The sequence below is a fragment of the Gallus gallus genome, chromosome 5 (genome assembly GCF_016699485.2).
Source record: "Gallus gallus isolate bGalGal1 chromosome 5, bGalGal1.mat.broiler.GRCg7b, whole genome shotgun sequence".
In the NCBI taxonomy this organism is placed as follows: Eukaryota; Metazoa; Chordata; class Aves; order Galliformes; family Phasianidae; genus Gallus; species Gallus gallus.
The window spans coordinates 9,039,480-9,052,817 of NC_052536.1; the positions used below are offsets into that span (position 1 = coordinate 9,039,480).

Here is a 13,338-nt window from a genome sequence, read left to right on the forward strand (position 1 = left end):
ATATTGGCTTACTCTCAAACAATCGGGAAATCAGTAAAAGAACCATGAATATTTGCCCATTTCCTATATTTAAAAGCCTCAATCCATGTTATCTCCTCTGAAGAATAGTGTTTTGAAATATTTAATAGATTTAACAATGTAGCCTCACAGATGGATACTCGTTTTTGAGCAAGTGTTTTCCCACCCACAGAATCAGTGGCTATCCCATCTGTACTAAGTCACTTCACAAAATACTCTACTGGTTGCATAACACGTTTGCTTGTTACCATATCTGTAAGTTCATCCACTTTCAGGTCAACAACTGTTTTCAAATTCAACATTATAACAAACTATATTATATATACTTCCATATGTATAATGAAGTATATAATATATAATCTAAATTATAACAACTCTTCACTGAGACATTTCTACCATTTCATATACCCGTGGTCTGCCATACAGATTATGCACTGAAGCTTTGTAACCTGGCAATCTTAAGGCTTTTCAGGCATCTCCAGGCTGTAAAACAAGCCTTTCACTTTGATGAAAACGTTATCAGGCTTGAATTATAGGCTGCTGAGTATATGAACAGCATTCAAACAGCTAAAGAATCACTTAGTGGTATAAAGGGGAAAAAATACCATGTGCTGCCCGCCTCTGATCTGCCAGAGTTGCTATGTCCTGCAATTGTTTCCTTTGTTCTTCATTAAGGCCCTGTGTCAAAGTTTGGTACCACACAGGGTTACGATTCTGAATTGCTGCAAAAGAAAGAAAACAAAGAAAATTAAAATAAAACACTAAAATGTTCTGTAACTCAAAGCACATTAACTCACTGCCATTTTAATCAAAATAATATTCTGATATTAGGATTACATAGTCTAAGACATCTCAATTGAAGACATAACTCTGACTTCTTCCCTTCCACCACAAATCCGATCTGAGGGCTCCCATTTCTCTGAAAGTGAAATGATGGCATCATTCTCCCCCTTTTCAAAGAAAGAACTTGTTCAAACCATATACTGGAAAGCCTGTTGGAAGCTTTCAGCAGGTTTTGGTTCACAATGACAGGCTAAAATTAAGTTAAAATGTAATTTGCTGGCCATAAAATAAAATTACTCACTCTGAAAAATGGTTTTAAATATCTGATATTCATCAACAGGGTTGTCTTCATCATCAATAATTGTAGAATAGCCTTCCAAAGCAGTCTCTTCAGCATCATCTTCTTCCCAGTCTTCGTCATCTCCATCTTCACCTGCCTGTTTTGCTAGAATTTCTAGATATTCTTGGCCATCCTCATCAATGTCATCTTCATCACTCCCCAATTCCTCTGAGTGAAATATCACACACAAAAATGTTTAGTCTCAAGAACAGTTAAAAAGATATATAAACACACATACAATCAGTGTTGGAAAGCACTAGATAAAACTAAACAAAGCATTATTCGTACTCCAAAAGATGTTCGAAATAATTTGATGTTTAATTAGTAATAACAATGATAATTTGATAACAGATGTTTAAAAAGGGTCTTCCAAAGGGACTCAGAAGTGATGCTTGAGAACTACAAAAAGTAATAGGATTAGCAATGTGTAATGAGAATAGTTTGGGGAATCCAGAAGTCAATAGCAGAGATCAAAAAGAAAGCTGGCTTCAACTAGATAGATGAAAAACACCTTACATGCTGAAAGCTGCTTCAAATATTCAAAGACATCAGGATGACAACTTTAAAAGCAAAATGAGGCAAGAGAGAAAAGCTTAAGCAGCGTATAGGAAAGATGAAAAACAGACGTAGGGAGAAAATGCACTTAATTTTCATCTTGAAATAAAGAATAGGGAAAAAAAATGCGAAAGTCTGTGACAAGACTGTATAGAGAAAAGTCTATAAGAGCTGATGAAGTTCAGGTTACGAGAAATGAGAAATCCCTGCCTAAGAAAAAAACCTAAGAACTTTTATCTTTAATGGGGCTTGCTGCAAACTGACCTAGTGGGCAGTGCCTCTGCGCAGGGCAGTAAGAACCAAACCTTTAAAGGTCCCTTCCTAATCAAACCATTCTGACTACGATCCATTTTCAATATACATCTACAACTCCAGCATTTCATAGGACAATTTGTAATATATGTTAGTCCAAACTGTACAAGGAAGCACAGTAGCAAACTTCTTCAACTGACTCTAACCTCTTCCTCAAAGAGAAAACAGGACCCAGCACTAATTCTTTTCAGCACTGACAGCATCCATACATAAAAGCTAGCTTGACAACAACTTTGAATAGACCCAGTTGAGGAAGTCAGCTTCTAAGAGTAACAGGAAAGTAAGCAGATATGCTTGAAAAGCGTTAAAAGATGTCTAATGCTCTATCTCAGCTTTGAGTTTTGGAATTAGGGAACTCTGAAGAATTCCACAAAACACAACTCCGCATACCCACCAGGAAACATGAAAGACAGAACATAACAATGGATCTTCACTTTCCATACCTGTTTCCTCATCTTCTTCAGCTTCATCATCATCATCACTGTCATTTTCATGCTCCGCATGGCAGGCATAAGCTCTTTTTAATCCATTAAATAAAAGGATAAAAGCTGGCAGGATCTGGCCAGCAACTTGATTTAAAACCTGTGGTATTTGCTCCAGATCAATGAGAGCACACAAGCCAAGCACGCACATTTTCCTGTCGTGAAGTCTGTAAACCAAAAAAAGTGTGTAAATTACAAATTCCATTATGATTTAGAAGCTGATAATATAGCGGTGGACCTTAGAGAATAATCTTCAAGATTAGAAACACTCACCCCAAGAAGCAGTCCACATCATTAAGCCACTGTGTTATGAAGTGATTAGTGACAGGCTCCACATTATTGGGAAAACGAAGATTTTCCAATGTATTTAATAATAGATGAGGATTGTAATACAAAGCAGCTATGGCAACCTGGAGGCACATTGTTCGTAGTTCACTTGTTTTCACTTCTCTGGTCAATCTCTCTAAAGCAGCTTCCACAAATAAGGGTATGCACTGAAGAGCAAGAACAATTATAAACTTAGTGGTCAAAATCAGTTCTTTACTTCACACTCCAAGAATGGCTGGACAATGCCCATAAGTATGGAAAAACATACCAAGATACTGAAGATACTGATACATGAGGGCAGCTTTGAAAGCAATGCCTCCTGCTTTATTATGTTAGCCCACAATGTCAGAGGCAGATGTTGGTGGGATGGCAGTAGATGTTGAACCTTCCTATCAGTATCCCACTATGTGTTGGTGCCATGTGTCAGATGGCAGCAGAGAGGCAGTCTGACAAAATGGTGTCTGAAATGGATATGCGTATGGAGCGAAGGGGTGTCATTGAACTCCTCCTCACAGAAAAAAACGGCATCCACTGACACTTATCAATTCTTGTTGAACATTTATGGGGGCCTGACAGTGGTTGTGAACACAGTGAGATGGTAGGTAGATGGTAGGCAGAGTGTTTCAGCAATGTGACAGCGGGTCACCTCCACTGGCGCAGATTCTTTAATTTTTATTACATATATACACGTTGACTACAATGACTACATGGAAAAAGAATGTTTTGTAGCTAAGAATTTGCTCTGTCAAATAACGTTATGATGCTCTTTGTATCTGATGTAGTTTCCATGGAAATAAATAGGGGGCATTACTTTCAGAGCGACCTACACAACTATTATACAGTACTTGCCATATACACAAAGGAAGCACACAAATGCATCTCTCAAATCCCAACTTCCATTCACATTTAATGAAATCCATGGGTCCTCTATGATATTAATTAGGATTCTAAGAACTTCATTTTCATTCTTATTTAAAGGCTACTAACTTGACAGATTGAATCATTTTCATCAATATTCACTATGATTATCTTAGAATAAAATTAATCAACTTTTAGCTAAGATGCTCCCAAAATAGTTCTCTTTCAGATTCATGAAAACCCTTTATACTGAGATTTGCAGCATCCTAAATCCTGGAGATGAAGTGTGTAATAACTATTTTCTTAGTGCTGTTAACTGCACAGTAGGATTTGTGGCACTGAAGGAGAAGACAGGATCATTAATCACCCTACACAAACTTCTTGTAACAGAAATTTTTGTGTTAATAGGTAATCAACTCATATCTGAGGAAAAAAAATCTTTTTAATATTAGTACTATCAACCAAAGTTACCAACCTGATCAATTCCACGCCCTTTACATTGAAGAATAATTACTTCTAATAGTTTTGCTGCATGACACTCTGCATCTTCTCCAGCAACTCCTGTCAGAACCTGAAAAGTAATTATTTTTTATTCTATCACTTCAAGAGGTGTTTTCAACATACTGCTTTGCTTTGAAAAGCCAAAAGAGATTTACTCAATCTACAATGCTTGTATAAACACCCATCAGTGAAGAAGCCAAATCTACAGCAATGGCTCGCTATTAGAACTATAGAGAACATAACATTGCTGAAAGCAGTTGAAATTAATCTACCTGTACAAACGTTAAATAACCCTATGAACACAGACCTCACCACATTAACTGTATTAAGAACTAGCTGTCATTTGGAAAAGATTTACTTCCATACAAAAAAAAAATAAAGATTTCTCTTAAGCATTCATGTATTCTGTATTTTTTCTTTTTTAAAAACATTTAGGATATTCTTTGGAAGATGATATATCTTCAGTTTTTGTGCCAGATTCATCGTGCTCACCTAATAATACACTAAGAGGTTTTTGATTTTTTTGCTCACAATATATTAAGAAGTATTTACAGCCAACCTGGTTGCAACTTGTCTTCAAATAAAGACTGGCAACAGCCAGAACTATCACGTTCTACTCTCAGCTTTAGTCCCTGATCTTACATAACCTTGGTAAAACAGATTTCTACTCCTATCCCTCTACTTCCCATCTCCACTCTACTTGTTTTAGCCAACAGATTTCATATCTTCAGCATACATACAGTATTTGGTATTCTAGCTATAGCAAGGTTACAAACCCCAGATTAAATTATCTGCCCTTTGCAATATACACGCACACACTACGCGTGCCTATAAATTCGATGTAATCTCTTTATATTTTTCAGCAATAACATCGTAACACGTGAATGCACAGGAGATGCTAAAAAGCACAGCGCTTTCAGAGCACATATCAGAATCCATCACTTTTAGAGCCTACTGTTGCAGAAAAAAAAGTACCCAGCCGAATTATGTATTACACTAGAGATCACTGACTATGTGATCACAAAGCCATCCACTCACCTTCTTGCACATACTGTAGATCATTTCAAGGTATTTTGTGTCTGACAGAAGTGTATCCGTATCAACAGTAACATAATTATGTAAGAGAGGCATCATATCTGTAATAAGAATATAAGTTAGATCTGTTTTCATGTTTTATGAACAGAATACCTGACAAAACCAGGTTAAAAGCTCCATATTACTAAGTTTATCATGATCCGTGCCTAATGTTTTTCAAGATAAGTATGTATCTACACAGAGCTGCCTTAGCAAAACATCTGTTTGCAGAATTCAGTACCTGCAAGTGAGAATGCTTTAGTTTTCTCCTAAACATTTCAATGAAGATGTAATTCACTTTTCTGCATGAAATCATACATGAAACCATACGGCTTTTTGGTTTATATTACCTACCAGTAAAATAATCAAAGCCATCCTGCTGAAAGACTTCAAAAACAAGAGGAAGAAGCTGCCACATTTGTGCAGAAACTTGTTGACAGGTCAAACTATGAGCCAAGGAAAATATCTCCTCATAGAATTCTAAAAGAAATAGAAACATAAACAAATTGTAAAGCCTATCCCACACTACTGAAAACTTCAGCAAATACAAGTACACATACCTAATACGTGCTGCTGCAGAACTGTTCCAATCACTTGCAAGCAGATCCCTTCCAGCTGCTGAGTAATCTGAAAAAGCAAGAAAATGAAAAAGATTTATGACTGTTTTCAGTACTTTGGAGTTGAAATTAAACAACTGTAAAATTATTCCAACTTGTTTGTCATTAAAAACTATTTTCTTCTAAAAACAATTCAGAACTTCTCACATTTTAGAACACAGTGCACCCAGATAACCATTTTTAAGGCTACTTCTAATTTTTGGAATACTCTCTGAACAATAGAAAAGCTCTAGGAAGTATTTGCTGTTCCAGAAAAGTGAAATTTCAGAAGAACCCTAAAGCTAACTTGCACTAATTGGCTGCATACTATATGAACTTCAGTTCTGGTCTACAGGTCTGTACAGTCTTCCCAGCAATACCTTCTCGGTATATGGAATAGCTAACAAAAAAAAGTCAATAAGCTGACATTTACAGCACTCACTCTATAAATAATAAGGATTAAATAAGGATTGAGTTTCTGGTCTTAGCTATGCAGAACAGGATTTGAGACTAATCAAATGAAAAACCTACCTGATCATCCAGTATAAGATGTCTCTAGGTATATATGTTTATTGATCAGTTTCTTACAAATGAGCTCCTTGGGATTAGCATATTGTTAGATATTCATCCCATTTTCACCCATTTGCCAACAAAAACAAGTAAACGCCCGTTTGGCAGCTTCAGCAGCCAAGTCTATAAGCATAACTGGTTCTTTGTTTACTGCATGATAACTCTGGATTATTACACCTTGGACACACAATTTGTATTGTGTTTCCTCAGTAAAACCTTCAGAGCACTTAAGAGTACAACTTATTACTTAACTATTTAAGGCAAAGTATCCTGCCCTTAATTATCAAAATGCAATAGCTGACTTTGTCAAGAAAGTTTATAATTGGCAGTAACATACTTAAAACAAGCTGCATTCCAGCTAGAAGTGAGTCTATTTGTATGTCAGACACATGATCCAGCCTGCCACTGTTCTTTGTTTTAAGACAATTTTGGCTGCAGACAGTTTTCCAACTAATTAATGTCAGATACACAAGAACTACAAAACACTTTCCAGTGGCTTAGACTATAGGTATTAGTTTTGAAAGTAAAATATACATACTTCCTTGTGATCTTCAACTACACTGAGAAGTGTATCAATAGTATTCAAAATTCCCATTGCTGTCACTGCTTTGTCGTCACTGCCCTCTTCATCAGGTCCAGTCTGGATCACCTGGTTAAACGTCATTGCCTGCAGGTAATAACAAAACAACCCAGCAACGTCATTCAGTGAGGATATACTTGGAGGTGAAGAACAGCTGTGCAAGTTTGGTGTTCTACACAATTAATTTAAGGTGTTTTGCTAAGAAAATATTAAGGTGGCTGCTTCACTCCAAAGTTTGTTTTCATGATTAAGTTGGAAAATTCAGCCAGTTGAACTGCCATCCTTTATCCATTCATGAATCAAAAAGTGACATTACCTTCTGTGAAAAGTAATACATTTATACTACTTAGTTTTACGAGATGAGGTCTGTGAGCTACATTGGATCTCTTTGCAGGTACTCTCAAGGAGGACATGCAAACCATTCAGTCTCAACATTAAGGGCATTGAACAGTTTAGCACTGACCTGAACTCTGCTATTGAAACTACCAGTACAGCTTGCTAGATACAGTCATCTAAGCTTCATCTCTGCTGCAAATAAGTTACCTGCAGATTCAACTTTTTTTTATGCAACTGCTACCAAAATTCATTAACACTTTCAGAAGAAAACGTGGATGAGGGTTTCTCAAAGATTTCTACAAGTCTTAGAAACATCCATTTAGTTCAAGTTATGAAACCCACTTTTGAGGAAAAAGAAGTCTAAATGTAAAAGGAAATTACGTGTATTGATGCACTTCAGCAGATCGATCTCCCACATATGAAACAACTTTCCAAGTCACCAGAAAGCCTTACCAAGTGCTGTGTCATTTCTACTGCAATTGGGGTAACTTCTTCACTATATTCACAGATCATCTTCTGAATCACATTAGTAAGATCATCATTTTCAGTCTCCCTTATAATATGAAGTAAAGCTTGCATTACAGGCCTAATGAATGGGGTGATATATTCTTTAGCTGCAAAAAAAAAAAGGTGGAAATTAGTATCTGACAGTATCATTCTTACAGAACTACAATACCAGTACAAGCAGGTCAATATATACTTAATATTTAGCATTTTGGCATCAACGTGCCACAAAAAAGAATAGTACAGATCATAGAACAATAGTAACATTTAGATTTGTAATGAAAAAAGCTATATCAAGAGGCTCACAACTGAACTAACAAAGGCCACAGAGTCCCACTATCTACGAAATGCAAGATTACTTTTCAACACAAGTTTTGACTGAACATAAAGAGGTATATAAGCTTTCCTGTCAAATTAGCAAAACATAAAGCCTGCTAGGACAAAAACTATTTTTTATACACACTAAGTTTGTTGTAGTTTTATAAAATGAGGGCTACCTTTCTCTTGATTACTGATCAGAACTTGTAGTGCTATTGCAGCTTCTACTTTCACAGGCATTTCCCTATCATCTATCAGACACCGTCTTGTGAGTTCCAGAGCTGTTTGGAGATTCTGGTCACTCTTAAATTTGACTTCACAAAAATAATGAAGAACCCAACAAGCCTGAAAAGAATGACATTGAGTAACGTTAGTGCTATGAAATGAAAAACAGGACTACTGACTATCCACATTCCCAGAACCCATGCAAATTCTTAAATGTCAAATAGAACTAATGTAGAGTAACAATACCATAGAACATAGGATGAAGATGTTTGAGAGTATGGAGGCTGGCCAGTGGGAGGCATGTCATTCAGACGTCACTAGACCAGTACTATGATCTCAAGTTCATCTTTGGCCACAGGTTTTGTGTGAGTAGTACAGTCTAAATGTAGAACACAAATAGACTATACCACCAGACACAGATGAACAACTATGCACACAGTACTGCAGCCATTTCATAGCTACACAGTAGCTGTCCATAATCATATACAAAGACTAATCACTGATACAAGAGTTCTTTTATTGCAGGTACAGAAAGAAATGCACTCGTTAAAGGAAAAAGTAACTTAATATTCCTTAACTCTTGAGCTAGGAAAATGTAAATCTTAACATTAAATCTTAGGCTTTCTTACCCGTGCTCTCATGTAACCCAGCTCACTGCTGAAGAGAGGGAATACATGATTCTGCAACATATATTCCATTTGATCTTTATATATTTTTTTCTGTTGGAATATTAACAGAAACATTTATCAGTTTCAAATTTCACATCAAAACGTATTCCTAATACAATAAAAATGGCACATACAGAAGTCTGAACTTCTATAGTGTGTGAGCTTAAAAAAACCCTCACGCTTTCCCCTTTATTAAAGGCATCAAGCAACACAAACCCCAGATTTTACTCAAACTTTACATAGATCCAACTTGAAATCTTCAGACAAAACTGTTCACTTCTTTCCCCATTATTCATAGACTCCAAGAAAAGGTTTTTGTTTGGTGGTATATTACCCTGATACCAAAAGCAAAAGCGGTCTGAGAAACTTCTCAGTCAAGGTCCAAAAACAAATCAAAGACCTACTTCTTATTCACTGCCACGCTAATTGACAAAGTTCACTGATTTCTCTTTATTTCTGCTCTTCTACACAGGAAAGACCTTGTTAAGTCATCAGCCCCTCATTGGATGGACTGTTCTCCTTTCCTCCATGAAGAAAGAATGTAGTTAAAAAGTACAGCACAGAAAACGACACAGCAATTCTTACTACAAGCAGAGAATTTAAAAGAACTTAAAAATAAGCCAGCTCAACTTGAGCAAAACCAAGTAATTACACTTACTTTTAGAAGAATTTCAGCTAAGGAACCAATCATATGTAAAGCACCATCTTTCTTACGAGGGTCAGCATTTGGCTCCGTAAGGATCTGATAGCAAAAGCCCATTGTCTTTTGCAAGACCTAGATTGAATACACAGACAAAGTATTTCAACTGGTCATGGCACATACCGTTCACAGTGCTCTGAAATGCTCAAATTGTGTGAATGTCTAACAATCTGCTCCAAGTCTGGAACTTTCATTCTGTTTTATCCATCAGTTGTAATACGTAACATCTTGATATATGGGTCCCAAAGGAAGTGACAAACACAAAAATTACAAGTAGACCAGTGCAAAATAAGTTTGAGATAAACAGCAAATTTCACTGTACTACAGTATGACTGAGCTGAAACATAAAGCTTCTCAGTAATTCTTTCAGCAAGTAAATACAGATTACAAAGTAAACCAAAGTAGCACTGTGTTTCAGCAAAATCCTTGAACGGCTTACCTCTTTCCTTTTACTACATGATGTAAACAATAACGTCTGAGCAGCAGTTGTTGGTGAAATGAAGTCTTCAAATACATCTATTAAATAAACAGAACAGCTATATGTTTTAGTCTCTCGATGTGAATAATTATCTGATGGTTTCATACAAAACAAAACAATTTTCCAGTTTTATTTCAGGTGGTTCATCATGCTTTCTTATTACAGATGTTTGAAGATCAGGTAACAGAAGCAGCAAGTTAGACATTCCTGATATTGTATCTCTAACATTTTTCATGATCATCAGCTCTGCAAACCTAATTTGAAAATCTGTTTTCCTCATTATTAGAATTAATATTTAACTAGATGTCACTGTCTGCTTCCCTATGTTATCTGCTGCACCACTAAGGGCATTAAGTGGTTCAGCCACAAATGCATTTTTTCTTATTTCTCTGCAGAAAAGGATTATCAGAGCCATGTATAATACCTATATTTACAGGTCCCTCTGACCTAAGGGACAAGAAATCTCCAAAACCATAACAATTTCTTGCTCTAACCACATAAAAATCCTAGCGAAAAGAAAGAAGAACTTGTTCAGGAAGGGTGAAGATTCTCCTTTCTTCCATGGCCTGAAAGAGCTGCACTAGCTTATAAATAAACTCCATGGGAAAAAAAAGGGGTAAAACTAGATAAGTCTGGAAGGCGAGGCTTACTTCATGCCATTTCATTCATTACTGTCATTTACCATTATGGTTCATCTGTTCTCAACTACAGCGTATTTGAAATTAATTGACATCATAAGAACACCAGAGCCTAAACTGAGACAGGGGAGGTTTAGCTTAGATATTAGGAGGAAGTTTTTCACCCAGAGGGTGGTGCTGCACTGAACAGGTTGCCCAAGGAGGCTGTGGATGCCCCATCCCTGGAGGCATTCAAGGCCAGGCTGGATGTGGCTGTGGGCAGCCTGGTCTGCTGGTTGGCGACCCTGCACATAGCAGGGGTTGAAACTGGATGATCATTGTGGTCCTTTTCAACACAGGCCCTACTATGATTCTAAAATATTAACTAGTGTAAATCAAACTTTTACTAACATTAAACTTAAAAAAAAGTAAGGTAGACCTGGGCTGTTTGACTTTTCCAAAAGAAACAATGTAAATGCCAAAATCAGCTACTTTACAAACACAGAAACAATTGTATCATTGCTGAAACATCCTATGGTATCTGTCACATAGGCCAATCTATCCAAGAGTTAACGACATGAAATTGTATCGTTCCACCATTTTCTTTTTTGAAAGATTGAAGTCATCCCTGCTCTCACACTCACAAAAAAACCTCTCCATGCAAAGTTACATTTTAACGTGAAGACATTCCGAACTCTTACCAAATTTCATGCGAATGTATTCGTATGGATCTTCTTGCCAAAGCTCCTCATCAGCATCTGTATAGCACATCAATGGGAAAATCACATCTTGGATAATCCCCTGCAATTAAAAAAAAGAAAGTTGAAAACAAACTGGCACTACTAAATCAATCTCTTTCATCTGTCCTACACTTAACAGGAATCAGATTTTGCTCCTCTTTGGTTCTGATACCACATGGTAACATTCTAAAACTATGTGAAAATGGGGGATTTTCCGCACTGCCTTAAAAAAGCTTGCTTTGGATTATGTTGTACGGAGATGACTCCATGTGATAAATCCAGTAGTTATCACCATCTCCAAACTTGTTACGTTGCTGTACGGCCGTGTAATCTTTCAACTGGTAACATATGACAGATTCATAGCAAAACAATAGCATCCAGCTAGCTTTGCACATTCATCAAGACAAAACTTAATCAAACAGGCTTAAACTCTTTTCACAGGTAATTTACAGCAGAGGTTCCCAAAAGTTTATTTCTAGCAATGACAGAGACACCGTGCTACAGATTAATGTACCTCTGACTCATGTAAGTATTAAATCCAGAAAGTGATTTACTTGAATATGAGGTTTCAAATTCTTCCAGGTGACTGCATGCGACACTCCTTGATTAATGTAGTTCAGTGTTTGCTGCAGAACTCTGGGAGCCATGTACTGCTTTTCCTTGTACTGATACAACACCTTCAGCAACACCTAGAAAAATCATATCTAATTAATAGCTTATACTGAGCACTATTTTAGCTTGACAAATGACACAATCCCATCACAATCCTACAGAAGTACCTCTCAAAAGGCATCTTAAATGTTTACTCATTAGATTAAAACGGGTACTGACTAATCTACTAAATGTCACTGTTAATTTTATAAGGCAACTTGAAGCTCATATCAGGTAACGATTATTTTTTAAGCATGCAATCTTCTAAAAAGAAAACGTTAATGCTAATTAATCACCACAGCTCAGGGAGCCTTTTTCTGTGAGGCGTATTGCTCCATCCTGCCAACCTTTAGGGGCACAAATTCATGCCTAAACATTAGACTGGTAAAACGCACCCTGTCAGACCACTGTCCTTTGTCTACGCACTATATTACCACAGCGACACTGTATGAAGAGTGTATGGGTATAGAGAGTGATGGGCCTGCTCCATGCCCACCTCCCTCTGGTGGGGACCCTTTCCCTACCCTCCCACCCCTCCCCTGGCACAGCTCCATGCTGTTCCCTCGGGCTGTCACACAGAGCAGAGCTCAGCTCTGCCCCTCCGCTCCCTGTGAGGAGCTGCAGCCGCCATGAGGCCTCCCCTCAGCTCCTCTGCTCTGGGCTGAGCAAACCAAGAGACCCCAGCCACTCCTTGTACATCCTGCCCTCTAAAGCCCTCACTACCCTTCCTGCCTCCTTTGCACACACTAATAGTTCTAAGTTCTTGTACTGTGGTGTAAAAACTTACTAGCAGTACTTGAGGAGAAGCTGCACAAAAGCAGAGTAGAGCAGAAATATAAAAGCCTCCTGGACTTAAAGGAATTACCAGCTGTTACCCTCACCTCAGTACAAGGTCTTGGTGGTAGCAGACAGTGATTTAGGAGTGGAAATGAAAAGAGAGGAAGTTCTGAGAGACTTGAAGCTGCTTCAAGAATTATAAAAGAACACAAAGAAATACTTATGCCTCTTGTGAGCAAACTAAGAAGAGAAAACAATCCTCTGCAAACAATACCATAAAGTGATAGCAATTGCTTGCAATGTCCAATACCAGTAAACCATCAGTCCA

The 13,338-nt window shown here is 37.3% G+C and overlaps 1 protein-coding gene and 1 non-coding gene across 4 annotated transcripts in view; both read right to left on the reverse strand.

Moving 5' to 3' along the window:
- IPO7 (importin 7) overlaps positions 1-13,338 on the reverse strand; it is a 33,096-nt gene that overhangs the window by 3,080 nt on the left and 16,678 nt on the right. For all 3 annotated transcript variants that reach the window (XM_003641394.6, XM_046942263.1, XM_046942262.1), the window contains 16 exons: positions 12,137-12,271; positions 11,544-11,643; positions 10,187-10,263; positions 9,706-9,822; positions 9,009-9,098; positions 8,334-8,499; positions 7,786-7,946; positions 6,955-7,083; positions 5,811-5,877; positions 5,605-5,730; positions 5,215-5,312; positions 4,151-4,246; positions 2,764-2,984; positions 2,452-2,657; positions 1,103-1,309; positions 624-740 (listed from right to left, as the gene is read on the reverse strand). In XM_003641394.6, coding sequence (XP_003641442.3) covers positions 624-740; positions 1,103-1,309; positions 2,452-2,657; positions 2,764-2,984; positions 4,151-4,246; positions 5,215-5,312; positions 5,605-5,730; positions 5,811-5,877; positions 6,955-7,083; positions 7,786-7,946; positions 8,334-8,499; positions 9,009-9,098; positions 9,706-9,822; positions 10,187-10,263; positions 11,544-11,643; positions 12,137-12,271 — 2,113 coding nt within the window. The remainder of the gene's footprint in view (positions 1-623; positions 741-1,102; positions 1,310-2,451; positions 2,658-2,763; positions 2,985-4,150; positions 4,247-5,214; positions 5,313-5,604; positions 5,731-5,810; positions 5,878-6,954; positions 7,084-7,785; positions 7,947-8,333; positions 8,500-9,008; positions 9,099-9,705; positions 9,823-10,186; positions 10,264-11,543; positions 11,644-12,136; positions 12,272-13,338) is intronic.
- Positions 8,643-8,824, reverse strand: LOC112532600. The gene has a single exon (XR_003075541.1). It is a non-coding gene; the product is annotated as a small nucleolar RNA SNORA23 (small nucleolar RNA).